At 39.7% G+C, this 16,445-nt stretch overlaps 1 protein-coding gene across 2 annotated transcripts in view; it reads left to right on the top strand.

The window, feature by feature from the left end:
• TMEM245 (transmembrane protein 245) overlaps nucleotides 1-16,445 on the top strand; it is an 80,790-nt gene that overhangs the window by 16,758 nt on the left and 47,587 nt on the right. Inside the window, exons 4-7 of one of the 2 annotated variants that reach the window (XM_055427536.2) lie at nucleotides 3,944-4,060; nucleotides 6,740-6,961; nucleotides 8,107-8,276; nucleotides 11,084-11,107. In XM_055427536.2, coding sequence (XP_055283511.1) covers nucleotides 3,944-4,060; nucleotides 6,740-6,961; nucleotides 8,107-8,276; nucleotides 11,084-11,107 — 533 coding nt within the window. The remainder of the gene's footprint in view (nucleotides 1-3,943; nucleotides 4,061-6,739; nucleotides 6,962-8,106; nucleotides 8,277-11,083; nucleotides 11,108-16,445) is intronic. The other variant, XM_055427537.2, reaches the window with a different exon arrangement.

Raw genomic sequence — 16,445 nt, 5'->3', positions numbered from 1 at the left:
GTAAAATGATCTTGTTATTTTGGAGCTACCTAACCATCAAGGGCGGAGAAGGCAATGGCAAGCCACTCCAGTACTCTTGCCTAGAAAATCCCATGGATGGAGGAGCCTGGTAGGCTGCAGTCCATGGGGTCGCTAAGGGTCGGACATGACTGAGCGACTTCACTTTCACTTTTCACTTTCACACATTGGAGAAGGAAATGGCAACCCACTCCAGTGTTCTTGCCTGGAGAATCCCAGGGAAGGAGGAACCTGGTGGGCTTCCGTCTATGGGGTCACACAGAGTCGGACATGACTGAAGTGACTTAGCAGTAGCAGCAGCAACCATCAAGGGATGGAGAAGGCAATGGCACCCCACTCTAGTACTCTTGCCTGGAGAATCCCAGGGACAGCGGAGCCTGGTGGGCTGCCATCTTTGGGGTCGCACAGAGTCGGACACGACTGAAGCGACTTAGCAGCAGTAACCATCAAGGGACTTCTTCTCAGTCTGTCAAAGATGAGTCACCGCTTCATCTTTTTCACTTGTGAAAAGGTAGGTGTAGTAATTGAGGACCTGGGATTAGTCTTCAGTCTTATGAGAAAATTCTTCGAGTTTTGACTGGAAGCATTTCTCCCTTTATTGTGCTGTCCCAGGCCATTAGTCATTATGTATTCCCAACCTTTGCTGTTAAGTGGAGCCCAAGAAATCTCTTGTGGGCACCTAAGAATCTTAAGACCTCCCTAGTCTCTGGTGTAATCAGTTTGTGTTAAAAATTTCTGTTTGACAGTCTAAAAAGCACTTTGGTATATCTAAAATCATCCATTTCCCCCACATGTTGTCTGTCTGATCGTAGTCTGGAAACTTGGGGGATCATGGTTGAATCCTTAATTATTTCATCACCAAATCTGGTCAATGTTGACTGTCCCTTGTCTCTTCAGTGTAGCTACTTTCCCAGCTTCTTCCCTGTAAACCACTGCAGACCCTGCTGTTATCAAGTCTTGTCTGTGGTGTTGCAATAATGCATCTTCCTGTACCTCCGCCTGGTCGTGTCTCATCTGTTCTTGATCAAGCAGTAATAACGATCTTTTTATGTCCCTAAAACTGATTATTTACAGTGTCGAGAGAGGTAGTCATAAAAGGGCAACATAAGAGATCTTTGCAGTGACGAGTTTTCTGTGTCTTGTATCCATGCTGATACTCTGATTGTAGTAATGTGCTGCAGTTTTAAAAGATATTACCATGGTGGGGAAGGGGACGCCGGATAAAAGGTACACGGGATTGCTCTATATTGTTTTGTAAAACTGCACGTGATATTACAATTATCTCAATAGCATTCAATAAAAAAACTCTTCAGTGCTTTCCTACTCCTTTGGGATAAAGATAAATCATTTAGTATGGTCTTCTGTGACTTTCATCATCTGGCTTGCCATCTCTGTGTTCCAGACACACTGGCCTTTGTCTTTAAAATGCCAGCTTCTTCACTTACAGCCTTCTTTTTCTCTTCCTTCTGTCTAAAAGATTATACTTTGCTTTGGTTAATTCCTGCTCATCTTTTGTATATCAGCTTCATTTTTACTTCTTAAAGAAAGGCTTTTCCTGTTTTCCCAGACTAAGTCAGATTTCTTCAGTTAGGAACTCATAAAATACCCAGTATTTTTCCTGTATGGCAGTCACCATAATTTGTATACATTTGTTTATTTGTGTGGTCCTTTGACGCATATCTGTCTGTTTCACTAGACTCCACTGGGGCGGGGTCTGCATCTTCATTCTCAGCATTCAGTACAGTGAGTAATGGAAACATGTAAGACATGAAAGACACTGCCTTTCTCTCTCAGCCCTTGTTCTCGTCTTATTGGCATCAAAATAGCACTTTAGATACCTATGCCAGGAGAATAGGTCCCAATCCAGATATCTAATTTGTGCTCTCTTCCCAGATCATAACTTTGGATTTCTCTTGGTTTGCCTAAAAATAAGCCTCTTTCATGTTATGAAGACATTTATTAGAGGAGGGATAGTATGTGATTGAGCAAGATGAGTGCTCTTGCTCCTGAGGGCTGAATCTACCAAAGAGCTATCTCAGGCGTGGCCTGCTTACCTCTGGGAGGTGGCCAGCCTTGGATTTGTTGGGTATGTGAAGTTTATCTGGAGCTGTAATTCACTGACCTTCTGAAAGTCATGGCTCTTTTCATTGGCCTGGCAGAACTTTATGTTGTCACATTGAATATCAGCCTATTGAAAGATCCCAGCTGTATGAATATGTGCGTATGTGTTCTTAGTCGGACAATGGAATTCATGCCAACTAGTCTAAATAGAAAGAGGTGTTGGTTAGCATAAAGAATTTGTACACACAGAATTTTTGGGCAGATCAGACAGCTGAGCTTGGACCTGACATGCAGAAGCAATGCAACTAGGAGAAATGCTCAGCAATACCCAAGGACCGTTTGAGCAGAGGTGCCACATAGCTGCTGCTGTTTGCCATAGAGTCAGAGATCAGACGGCAGAACCTCTGGAACTTCTGCTAAGTTCCTGCAGGAAAACCACGTGTCTCCAAGACTGTGTTTGACATGAGAGCTTCCAAATTACAGTGAGTCACTTATGGCTTCCAAGTCTGCACAGGTGTGCCTGCACTGGTATTCCACTACATCACAGATGGAACAGTAGCTGCAAAGGAGTCCAGGAAACACAGTCTTTAGCTTTCCGGTCTCTCGGGTACAGGAAAGCACACTGGAACCAGTTGTTGGGTGAGCTAGTCTGTTATCTGCCATAGCAAATTAAAGGCTGACTGTTACAGACAGACCTCATTGACCAGTGAATGTATTTTTTGGATCTAGGTTAAATTTGGTTTACTACCTGTTAGGTACTTAACACGAGAACCTAGATTGTGAAACAGGGTAGTGATGATCTTTTAGATTTTCAGGTGGTAGATTTTGCCTGTGTTGAATTATGGACTTTATAGATATTCAGTTGACCCTTGAACCATGTCAGGGTTAGGGGCAGTGACTCCCCCATGTAGTCAAATACCTGTGAACTCCTATCTCTACTTCAAAAATAAAGGAATTGATAAATGACTCACCCAAAGGCAGGAAGCTGAAACAGTTTGTGTAGAATCCGATTTCAAATCCTTGTTCCAACTGTGATCTCTCATTGAACAAAAGCTTTTCTGGATACTTAGTTAAAGATCTGTAAAATGAAAATATAGATATTATAGTTATTGGAAAAAATCCACATATATGCCGACCTGCACAGTTCAAACCCATGTAGGTCGAGGATCGACTGTATATGATTTTGTGCGATACCCATATATTTGCATATTCAGTCATGAAATGTTGTTCTTGAAAACAAGTATGGGCTATTTTGGGCTTCCCATTGGTGCTCGTGGTAAAGAACTGCCTGCCAGTGCAGAAGACATAAGAGATGTGGGTTCGATCCCTGGGTTGGGAAAATCCCTTGGAGGAGGGCATGGCAACCCACTCCAGTATTCTTGCCTGGAGAATCCCATGGGTACAGTAGCCTAGTGGGCTACAGTTCATAGGGTCTCAGAGAATCGGACACGACTGAAGCGACGTAGTATGCACATGGGCTATTCCATACTGTACTCGGAGCTGGTAATACAAAGGAAAGTAAGTCTGCATTCAGGAAGCTCATAGACTTGGTGTGGCAGTGCTTTTCAGCAGAGACGTGCATTAAAATAAACCTGTGAAGTTAAAGTACAAGTGTGGCATTTCGTGTTTATATCTACTATCTTCTGCATGCACCAGCATCAAGTTCCCAAATGAGAGAGAGAGTCCAGAAACTTGCATTTTTAAGCATTGTCTCTTGATGAAGAATCACTGATCTAGTGGATCAGTAATAACTATTTTGTTTTATTGCTGTTGAAAAACTAAGGAATGTGTTTCAGTTTGTAAGTTATTTTCCATTTTTTTTATTGCCTTTGAAAAGTTTTATAACTGCACGCTTATTTTACAGGAGCAGAGTTACCAGGACAAGTTATCTCCATGGCAGCTTCTACTCTAGCAACCTTGGCCATCTCTATCACAGGGTATGAATCAAGCACTGAGGACCACACCTCTACCCAGCCTGCAGGTGACTGTGAGAATGCCTTCACAATCATTCCGGAAAGTGGAATATACATAGAACACAAAATTAGGAAAGACACTGGCGTCCCAAAATGCTACTTACTGGTCCTTCGTTTTTCTCTCTGGTTCCTATTTTTACACTTTTTTCCTTCTGTCTTTGTTCTCATGTGTCACTTTTTTCATTCATATAATTATTTATCTTCTTAGGTTTCTTACCTTGATTCTTCATTCTTTCCTTTTTTTTTTAAAGAGCTTTTCTTATTTTTCTTTTGTCATTCTTTCTCACTATCCTTTCATTTTATTTTCCTTTTCTTAAAGACCCATTTACCTTTATCTATATTTTCCTCTACTTAAGTCCTTTTATTTGCCATTTCTTACACAACTGTCAGTTCTCCTCCACTGTTGTACTTTGCTCTCTTTATGTTGCATTTTTTGGTCATTGTTCCTTTTTTCCATCTCTTTCTTTTGATTTTTATTTTCCGTCTTCTAATCATTCATTTCTCTGGCATTTTTTGCTTTTCTTCTTAAAGTTTGCTTTGCGTGCCTCTTGCTGTTAGTATATTGACTATTTCCCTTAACACAGAATCCTCTAATTATTTTGGGCACAGAGCTCCTGTGAGATCCAGCTAGTAGTTTTGTACCAGCTGTAAAGTCATACCATACTCACACAGAATTCAGGAATGTAAAGGCCTTGTCTGTCTGTGCCAAGAGGCCCATTACTACCAGAGGTTTGAGAAGGAATTATTTTCATGAGCTCTCCTGGAAGAACTCACTTTAGAGAAGTCTTAAAAGAAGGGCTCAGCTAAGAAGCGGAGAAGGCAATGGCAAGCCACTCCAGTACTATTGCCTAGAAAATCCCATGGATGGAGGAGCCTGGTAGGCTGCAGTCCATGGGGTCGCTAAGGGTCGGACACGACTGAGCGACTTCACTTTCCCTTTTCACTTTCACACATTGGAGAAGGAAATGGCAACCCACTCCAGTGTTCTTGCCTGGAGAATCCCAGGGACGGGGGAGCCTGGTGGGCTTCTGTCTATGGGGTCACACAGAGTCGGACACGACTGAAGTGACTTAGCAGCAGCAGTAGCAGCAGCTAAGAAGAAGGCATTTGGGGTAGTAGGAAAACTTTTCTTACACATTAAATTATGTTTTCAGAGTAGGAGGGGATGATGTTTTGGTTATGGACTTACTATTCTTATGAATATCTGCCACATTCAGCAACATGAAGTTTCCAAATTAGGAAGACATTCAGAGAGCAAACAGAAGTGTATTATAATTAGCTTGGTGTTTAGCTCCAAACCTCTGGGTAGAATATTAGTTTTCATGAGATGAGCTGACTTAAACATGGTCCTAGTTACATCAGTAATAAAAATGTACTCATAGCTAAGCATCATTAAAAAAAACACTAAAGAAATTATAATAAAGCACTCACAGGGCTATTGTGGGGTTACTTATGAAAATTATGAAATAACAGGGAAGGCGTTCTTAGAAAAAAGGCTTAATGAGTACCTTCTACATGTTATGTAACATTTTTTTGCACTAGGAATTCAATGGAGGGGAGAGCAAGACAGACAAGGTCTTATTTCTCCTGGAGTTGGCGTTCAGCTGAAGGAAGAAAGTGGGAAGGTTCTGAGTGGAAACTGATACAACCGTATAAAACTGTATAAAGAAAATGGGGCAAATAGGGCATTGAAATTAGCGGTGTTCGTGTTTGTTTGTTTTTTTAACCTAGACTTTAAGAAATATGGTATACTTTTATTGTTAACTTTTTTTATAGAAGGCAAAATATAGGTTTTAGGATCTTACTTATTTCCATCATTGTGGTGTATTCTGAGTAATAGTGAAATATAGCAGTAGTTGCATTGTTAGAAAACAGTGCCTTATGAAATAATTCAGTGTGATATCCTATATTTGAAGATTCATTCACGCCCAGCAACCTGTTATTTTTTTAATATCTCATTCTAAGAGAAAGATATGCTTCAAAGCCCTGGGTTCTTGTAAGAGCAGCTGGTCCCATTTAGATAAAATGACGACGAAAAGCCATATTGTTTCAGAAACGCATATAAATACATCTACAATAAAGTTAAAAGAGAAGGAATTTTTAGATAAAAAATTCTGTATGTTAATATTTATTGCTTTAAATGGTTTGAGTAATTTTCATGGGCTAATTATAATTCTGTTACTTTGTCGTGTGTTTTTTTTTTTTAATCAATGCTATATATATATAAAAATAGAAATGATAAATATGTCATAAAAATCTTGAACAGTGTAAAATATATAAAAAGTAAAAATAAACCATTTCTCATACTCAACCCTATCTCTCAACAAACTTAATTTCCTTAGATGTAAACACTGTCAGTGTTAATTCTCCACTCCTTTTTCATTACATTTGCAAGCATACATCTGGATCTTATTTTCTTCTTGAACCCAGTGTAATCGTGCTGTCTTAGTACATCTTGAAGGCTTAAACCAGGCTGCTGCTAAGTCGCTTCAGTCATGTCCGACTCTGTGCGACCCCATAGACAACAGCCCACCAGGCTCCCCCATCGCTGGGATTCTCCAGGCAGAGTACTGGAGTGGGTTGCCATTTAAACCAGGCTAGCCTAATTGCTAATTGCTCTGTATCACTATTTATTAATGTGGGCCAATATGTGGGTGATTTTTTTTTTTTTTGCTTTCCCTCCACAGAGACAGAAACCATGGACAGGGGAGAACCCCCTCCAACACTGTCCTCATCTTCACCCACCTCCCCTTTACCCACCCTGGGCAGACAGAGATCTGAAGTTGGCACGTTTCTTAGGAAGAAGAAAACTAGTGACATCTACTTTGTGTCTCTCCTTTGGGCCATTGTCGGAGTCCAGATCTGGTCAAACCTGTGGATTGTACAGTTGCTGCCAGTGCCTATTGCAGGTAGTTGGTTAGTGATGGACTTGTCTTGCCTTTGAAGATTTTTTCTTCTTAATTTGTGGATTTTTTTTTTTAATGTTTGAGATAAATTTATCTTTTTAAATAAAAAGGGGGAGTAGGTTGTGAACATGGTGGCCCCCACAAAGTTTTTACAACTATAATTACCCTGGACTTATTCTCGAGACCATAGGAACTTTCTTCCTAGGACCTCTGCAAAGGTTTAAACATGCTGCTGAAGGAATTGTTGATCTGGCATGTAACACTGAGCTCATGGATCAAAATAGTAAACCGTGAACTGTTAGATTACCAGGCCAGGGCTAAGGACACAGAGCTCCCTGGAGTTAGGGAAATCATAGTGGCTAGGACCAATTATCTAGGGTCCAAACATCAAGACAACCCTCACAGATAAGTAGCACTCCTTCTAATCCCTCCTCCTTAGTTGGCTTTTAACAGAAGGTTTAACCCCTGTTTAAAGGGAAACCACACTACCCCACTGCAGAGGGGTGCCTTCCTATTGTAGTTTGAGTAGTTCCTGCTGAAATCATGTAGTGTACAGCTGTTTGTAACAGCCCTGGTCTCTACTGAACCCTGTGAAAGATTCAGATGTACGGAGCATCAAGAAGAGGAATAGAAATACAAATGAAAATGTGACCCTGTGGGGGTATAAAATTATGATGTGTATAGAATACCTGCTACTTATCTGGTCACTACACATCAAACATCTAAGGAAAAGAACACAATTTGGCAAGAGCGGCTATAATAGCCAAAGAGACAAGGACAGGTCAGAGGTTAGCACGCCTTATCCTGGAACGGGACCGTGTGAGGGGCCAAGGTTGTAGTCAGTGAAATCCTCATGATCAAGATTCTAATGTTTATATGGACTTTGAATCCCTGACCCCGTCCAGGATTCAGACTTCACAGGGAAGGTGGGAGATAGGTAGGTGGGGATTGTGTGGAAGGTGTCCAGTTCCATCAGTCTGGAATATTTTGAACTTTCTCCCTTCCCTCCTCCATTAAACAGAAACAAAAACAAAACCTAGAATCTTTATTTTAGCACTAGCTTTACTGTTTTAGGAAGGGTATGTGAAACTGAACCTGTTTGTAATCGCTGTCTTTTTTTGTGCGTGTATTTGTCGTCTTCCTCATAGTCTGGGTACTCAAAAAGCTTGTTATCCACTTTGGCGTTGTGAACTTCCTGGAGAAGCGCTGCACTGTGTGGTGGCAGGTGATCGAGCACTTCCTGAAGGAGCGGCAGGAAGCCCTGGCCCCGTGGCCAATTATCGGGCTCGGAAAATTCTTGTTAAATGTTGATAGCAAGGTATTGTATTTTCATAACTTGAGCTGCTTTTCAGATGGAGTTTATGTATTTCGTTGTCTAAAAGATTCCATTTTATGGTATATTAGTATTTATGTTGTACTTGCTGATAACACATTTAATGTCTAACTTTGATGAAATTTAGAGTGATGGACGGGATAGACGTAGTTTGAACAAGTGTTGTGTAAGTATTTTTACATCTTAAAAATGAGGGAAAAGGAGCACCTGGTTCAACTCTCATTTTACAAGGACCAAACTGAAATCTAGAGGGGTGAAGTGACTCGCCTAAAATTATATAGCCAGGTGTAGCTCAGTGTTCTTGCCTGGAGAATCCCAGGGATGGGGGAGCCTGGTGGGCTTCCGTCTATGGGGTCGCACAGAGTTGGACACGACTGAAGTGATTTAGCAGCAGCAGCAGCAGCGACTACTTGTAACAGGTCCATCCATGGCTTAAGGTTGAAAAACACTGCTGGATGAAGCAAATGTAGATAGAGACAAGAACAGTATCTGGAGTTCATGTGAGGGGAGGAAGTCAAAGGAAGTGCAGGGGATACATATTTTTAATATATTGCTTGGTTGTCTTCCAGAAAGTTTGCTAGTTTTAATTCCCACCTCAGCAGCATATGAGAATGACCATTTCTTTGAGCTCTTGCCAGTACTGGATATTATGGTATAACTGAAAGTCCATTTTAGTTTTGTAAAAAGAAGTATCTTGGTTGTACTTGCTGATAACACATTTAATGTCTAACTTTGATGAAATTTAGAGTGATGGATGGAGAAGGCAATGGCAAGCCACTCTAGTACTCTTGCCTAGAAAATCCCATGGATGGAGCAGCCTGGCAGACTGCAGTCCACGGGTTCGCTAAGGGTCGGACACGACTGAGCGACTTCACTTTCACTTTTCACTTTCACACATTGGAGAAGGAAATGGCAACCCACTCCAGTGTTCTTGCCTGGAGAATCCCAGGGATGGGGGAGCCTGGTGGGCTTCCGTCTATGGGGTTGCACAGAGTTGGACACGACTGAAGTGACTTAGCAGCAGCAGCAGCAGCAGAGTGATGGATGGGATAGACGTAGTTTGAGCAAGTGTTGTGTAAGTATTTTTACATCTTAAAAATGAGGGAAAAGGAGCACCTGGTTGTTTTAATTTGAAATTTTAAAAAATAACAGTTGAGTTGACCATTCTTTTATTTGCTATATATTTTTTTAATTTGCCGTGTGTGTGTGTGTGTGTGTGTGTGTGTGTGTCTTTTGTGACCATGATGTGTGGCTGGTGGGAATCTTAGTTCCCTGACCAGGGATTGAACCTGGGCCCTTGGCAGTGAAAGTACAGAGTTCTAATCACTGTACCACCAGGGAATCCCCTGTCTGTTGTGTTCTTATTAATTTTTTTCAATTTTTTAAATGAGGATCTAGGACTTCTCACATATTTCAACATGTTTATTACATCTCCCTGATTAAGGTGAAGTTTTATCTTATTAGAGCAGATTTATCACTTCAAGCTGTTTAAAGAGGGTGACTCTTACATCAGTTAATTTCTTTGTCTTACCACTGTCAGATGGCATAAAAACTAAATCCTATTTTCAGTGTTCCCATATACTTGTATTGGAAACAATTCATTTAGGAAAACTGTACAGTTGTGTTGGTTGAAATTTCAGGGGCATCAAAAAGTATTTGTTAAAGGGTAGTCTTGTAAAAATTTGTCATTTTTATTCTAATTTATATGTCAGTCTGTTGTTCTTCAGGAAGAGAGACAGTGAAATGAATAAAACTAGCATTTTCTGTTATATATGATACATGTCAGAATAAATGGCTTTCACAAGTTGAATATTTGTTCAATTATAATTGATGCCAAAATTATGTTTTATGCAGTTTAATACTATATCTGGGGTCCCGCTTTGGGGAATAAATTCATTTTCCGTGTTTCTATTTAATTTCAATTGATTGGACCAGTGTTGAAATGATCCATCTAGAGAAGGTTGTTCGAAGTATGTGTCTAAACATGCACTAGGTGTGCTTTAGGAGTAACTTTGTAAAGAGCATTTAGTCATTCAGATGAAGTTATGCTTTTTAGTCTTTATGCTTTTTATATCACTAATAATGCTTTAAATCCTATGTTTGCTGATTTTTATTTTATGTGACCATTAACTAGCATTAGTTATTATAGTGCTAAATATTGTGAGGTGTAGATGAGGTAATGTCTATGTGAGAAAACAGCAGGATATTACATACAGTAGAAAAATGCATGCCTAAAAAATTGGAAATGGAAGAAAATGCGCCTAATATGATCAGAATCTTAAATATGTCTGCTTTTTGACCAAGTGTTCACTGTTCCAAATGAGCACCGAAATGTTTTACTCTAGGAAATGTAAAATAAGTACTATTATAAATCTGCAACTACAAAGTTCAAAGAAAATGTAGTGTGTGAACAGGAATTAGTTTATATAGGGACTGAAAATCCTTTTAATGCATGGTATGTGAAAAATCTTAATTATCACTTTGATCTTTGGAATTTGGTATGAAAGTTTAAGCCTGTAAACTTTCAGGTTATCTTTATGTACTTTTAATCATTGAGTTCTGAACAGTTTGTGGTTATCATCATTTCAATCGTGTATCTTAAAGGAATACTACATTCACTCGATTTGGTACTTTGTTAATGCATTTCAGTTTTTTTCCCAGTTTTTCCTTTGTCTGAGATAGTTTCCTCCTCAGGCTCTCCGTGACTCTCTTTTCTTTTCATACTGTTACTGCATTCTCTAATGATATGCCACTGTTCTTATCTTCTCTCTCACCTTACCCTTCTCCTCAAGCTCTGGCACTGGCTAAATAAGAAGGTAAATGAACACCCGGATGTTGATTTTCACTATTGAATTCTGTAACTCACCCCCCCCCTCCCCGTATCTCCATTCTCACCCTGTTTCTGTTCATATGTCAGACTAAGTTTTTGTTTTTTAAAGTTCTAATTATAAGCTATGGAAGGTCGTGAAGCATTCATATTGCCACAGCACAATTTGCTAAAAACTTAAAGCTATTTATTTAGGATGTGGATGGTGTCTCCTTGCCCGAGTGTGTTGACGTTCTGTCTCATGGTCCTTTTGTCCACAGTGACCTCCAGACCTTTTCAGCTCTATAACTCCAGCCTGTTACTCTCATCTCCTTTGATGTGTGAGAACATTTTAGGCAAAAGTTAACTGAAAAGGAAAGAGAACTCTTTATGGCTACTTTTTCTATAAATAACACCAAAGTTTTTTAAAAAAAGACTTGTGAAATATTTGTATGATTCTCTTGGCCAATAATTTTTTTTGTCTTTTTTTTTTTTATAGATAGTGTTTCAAAATTTTATTTTTTATCTCAAAAAACAGTGTAGTCATGGCCTGTGACATCTAGTTTTATGTATTTCCCAAAATGTGAGGTTGTATCTGTGGTCAGTGCCTCACATGATTGGCATGCAGTTTTCAGTAACTTAAACGAAGCCTAATCCAGATAGATTTGGAGTACCGTACCTTTGATATATAGTACACATACAGTAGTTCTGACAGTCTTACCAGATCCCTAGGGCAGATAGCAAAAGATGGTATCATTCATGTGTATTGTCATTAAACACAATAAGACCTTAAAAATCTTCAGTGAAAATATTATAGCGGGCCTTAAGAAAAATGTGTTACCTCTTAGAAATAGTTCAAAATGAGGCTCTAGGGTGTAAAGATTAGAGTTTCATTCTTTCTGTGGAAAGAAGAAAGGGGAGACTTACTGACAGTGCTTATTACACTTTTAAACTTTGGATTGACAATAAGCATACATTTTACAGTGTGTAAAATCAGCATACACACACAGCACCGTGACCCCACACACACACACACATACATACAAACACACGTACACAAATGGCTATGTGTACCTCCGCTCTACAAAAGAGATATGAGTGAATGAGTTCAGTCCTTGCAAATGATAGTGCTACAGAAATAAGCTATATTTTCTTACTGTGATTAAGGTAGGTGGTCTTATGTATTTCCCCACTTTGTTTTTATTGAAATGAAATTGTTCTCAAGAGATGAGAGAAAGGAGAGCTAAACTCATTAGGTTCAATCTGAGTTAACCTTTGGTGACTTGAGTTAGGTTACCTAATTCATAGCTGACTAATTGTGAATTAGTTTTAAGATTCTCAAGGGATCAGGTAACCTTTTCCTTTTCTTTGATGATTCTGTGTAGTGTAGGTAAAGTATTGGTGTAGAGTTGGAGTAACTGCTTCCTGACCTGCATACAGGTTTCTCAAGAGGCAGGTCAGGTGGTCTGGTATTCCCATCTCTTTCAGAATGTTCCACAGTTTATTGTGTATGCAGGTCAGGAAGCAACAGTCAGAACTGGACATGGAACAACAGACTGGTTCCAAATAGGAAAAGGAGTATGTCAAGGCTGTATATTGTCACCTTGCTTATTTAACTTATATGCAGAGTACATCATGAGGAACGCTGGGCTGGAAGAAGCACAAGCCGGAATCAAGATTGCCGGGAGAAATATCAATAACCTCAGATATGCAGATGACACCACCCTTATGGCAGAAAGTGAAGAGGAACTCAAGAGCCTCTTGATGAAAGTGAGAGAGGAGAGTGAAAAGGTTGGCTTGAAACTCAACATTCAGAAAACAAAGATCATGGCATCTGGTCCCATCACTTCATGGGAAATAGATGGGGAAACAGTGGAAACAGTGTCAGACTTTATTTTTTTGGGCTCCAGAATCACTGCAGATGCTGACTGCAGCCATGAAATTAAAAGACGCTTACTCCTTGGAAGGAAAGTTATGACCAACCTAGATAGTGTATTAAAAAGCAGAGACATTACTTTGCCAACCAGGGTCCGTCTAGTCAAGGCTATGGTTTTTCCCATGGTCATGTATGGATGCGAGAGTTGGACTGTGAAGAAAGCTGACTGCCGAAGAATTGATGCTTTTGAACTGTGGTGTTGGAGAAGACTCTTGAGAGTCCCTTGGACTGCAAGGAGATCCAACCAGTCCATTCGAAAGGAGATCAATCCTGGGTGTTCATTGGAAGAACTGATGCTAAAGCTGAAACTGCAATACTTTGGCCACCTCATGTGACGAGTTGACTCACTGGAAAAGACTCTGATGCTGGGAAAGGTTGGGGGCAGGAGGAGAAGGGGACGACAGAGAATGAGATGGCTGGATTGCATCACCGACTCTGTGGACATGAGTTTGAGTGAACTCCGGGAGTTGGTGATGGACAGGGAGGCCTGGCGTGCTGTGATTCATGGGGTCGCAGAGAGTCGGACATGACTGAGCAACTGAACTGAACTGAACTGAACTGGAGTAACTGCTTGAACTTCTGAGGGCCTGTGCCCTGGGAAAGCACATAAATAAGTTGAAGTCTGTTTTGTTACATATTTCATCCAAGGGCGGAAAATTTGCTGCATTGGGTATTGGTATTCCAAGTTCAAGTGGAGTGAATTAGAAATTAATTCAAGAGAAGTGAGGGTGAGAAACAGGGCTATGATTAATTGAAATGTAACTGTTTCTTGAGACTTAGTTGTTTTATTTCTCAGTATTTATTATTTGCACTGAGACTGCTAGAATTAGGTTAAGAAAAACAAAGCAAAATAAAAACCTACACGTCCAGAATAATGAATAGAAAACTCAGTAGTGGAATGACAGTTTCTTCATAACTTGATAAAGAAGGCGAGTCAGTTTAGAAGCCTCAGGGTATCTTCTGATATAACTATGTATTTACTGACATTTCTACATTTTAAAAAATGCATGCCCTTTATTTATACTTCAGACATTCAGAATGTCATTTTAAAAGTACTCCCCTTCTACTTTTAGAAAATAAAATCTCAAACCTAAAATAAACTGGGAAATAAACGGAGCAGGGTAGGGATTGACAGGCAGTGTGGTTCCCCCTGCTTAAAGCAGAGCACAGCCTCCCGGGACAGCACCTCTGGCGTCTCTTTACGGAATTCTCTCCTTCATCCCCTTCCCCTTCTCCTTTGCTTCCTCTGACCACATTTGTCTTTCTGTGTCTATGAGTTGCGGTTTCCTTACGAGTCTTGTTCCATTCACTCTTTTAGGGGGTTCATTTCCTCCATAAGTTTTCTATCCTCTTTGATTGTTTCTTCTCGATTGGTCCTTAGTTCTCCACATTTTAAAGTCTTTGCTGTCTCTCTTTTCCTCTTTTTTTCTCTCTTTAACTTTTGCTATCTTCCTTTGTGCCTGTTTTCTCACCTTATCTTAGCTGGCTGTATGTAAATAGAAACCTCCCCTTCACCCCCGCCACACACATACCTTTTGCTTGTGTATGGAACATCTTAAGTGATTTTATTTACAGGCATGCCTTGGAAATGCTGTGGGTTGGGTTCCAGACCACAACAGTAAAGTGAATATTGCAATAAGCCAAGTCACATGGTTTTCTTTGGGTTCCCAGTACATATAAAATTTGTTTGTATTGTACCGTAGTCTGGACTTCGCTGATAGTTCAGTTGGTAAAGAATATGCCTGCAATGAAGGAGACCCCGGTTAGATCCCTGGGTGAGGAAGATCGCTGGAGAAGGGGAAGGCTACCCAATTCAGTATTCTTGGGCTGCCCTTGTGACTCAGCGGGTAGAGAGTCCGTCTGCAATGTGGGAGACCTGGGTTCGATCCCTGGGTTAGGAAGATCCCCTGGAGAAGGGAAAGGCTACCCACCCAGTATTCTGGCCTGGAGAATTCCATGGACTGTATTATACAAGCCTATGGGGTCGCAAAGTGTTGGACACGACTTAGTGACTTTCACTTTTACATACTGTAGTTTGTTGGGCTTAATAGGTGGCTCAGTGGTAAAAAGTTGGTGACTGAGTTGGACACATGTAGTCTATTAAGTATGCAGTAGCTTTATGTCCAAATAATTGTATAAACCATAATTAAAAATACTTTATTGTTAAAAAAAAAGGACTAAACATCATCTCAGCTTTCAGTGAGTTGTAGTAACATCAGAAGTCACTGATTACAAATCACCATAGTAAATATCATAACAAAAAAGTTTGAAATATTGGGAGAATTACCAAAATGTGATAGAGATAGAAAACAAGCAAATGCTGTTGGAATAAATGGCACCAATATACTTGCTCAATGCAAGGTTGCCGCAAGCCTTCAATGTGTAAAAAAGCATGTTATTTACAAAGCACAATAAATTGAAACACAATAAAATGATGTCTGCCTGTATTTTAAATTTTCAATAAAACATCTAACCCTCAGCATTCTCTCTTGGAAATAAATTTTTACTTATGTGTCTCTTATTCCAGCCCTTTGGTATATAGAGCTTGTGATAGGAAAATTCTACCCTGGCTTGAAAACAAAGTTTGACTTTTGTAATGTTGTGGTACATAATGTGTTTGTGAATATTTCATGTTTTATATGTTAAAAATACTCAGACATAACTTGAGATACTTTACAAATAAAACATCTTTTATGTTAATGTATTTCAGGATGTGAATTTTCTAAAAAAAAAAAAAAATTGAGGCTCCTAAGTTATTTTCAGAAATTGTAATTTGTGAATACCAATCCAATCTGATATATTCTTTATTTTGCCTATTCAAATATGTATTAACTGAGCTTTTACCACATGCTGTGCACTGTTAGGTTTTGGAGATACAAAGAGGAGTCAGGCAACACTAGCTCTTTGCTCAGGAAACTCTCAAGAACTAGATGTTGAGTTAGTTTCTGATTGTGGTGCTTTTCATTTTCACTGATTTTAGAACTTACATTCATTCAAAATATGACCTCTGACCTTCCATATCTTAGAAACCCGTTATTGCTTTTTTCAATCTCTGCATTGTCGTTGATGCTTTGGTAGCATGCACTGAAAATTAACTCTTGTGTTTGAAAGCTATGGTTGTCAAGATACAGATGCACTGTTCATCTTTGCGTTCACTGTAGCATCAATCTCTTGGTGGTGACAGTGTCCCTTCTGAAAGATGAGGAGGTGCGAGCTTATAATCCTTGAATAGAACGCAAATGTTTTAGAAGAGATACGTTTTAAGCATCCTTCTTTGCTCTTGGATGTTTAACTGTTTGGAGAGCGTAATCATATTTAAGAGAAGAGTAACTTACTCATCAGTGCTCATGTTGGGATGGAGGGGTGCATTGTGGTATTTAAATCATCAGTCTGCTTGTATTTTTGAAATGTT

The sequence above is a fragment of the Moschus berezovskii genome, chromosome 7, assembly GCF_049115385.1.
Source record: "Moschus berezovskii isolate FMDL1 chromosome 7, NW_MosBer_1.0, whole genome shotgun sequence".
In the NCBI taxonomy this organism is placed as follows: Eukaryota; Metazoa; Chordata; class Mammalia; order Artiodactyla; family Moschidae; genus Moschus; species Moschus berezovskii.
The sequence above is the reverse complement of the archived record's forward strand: the minus strand, read 5'-3'. Positions and strand labels throughout refer to the sequence as shown.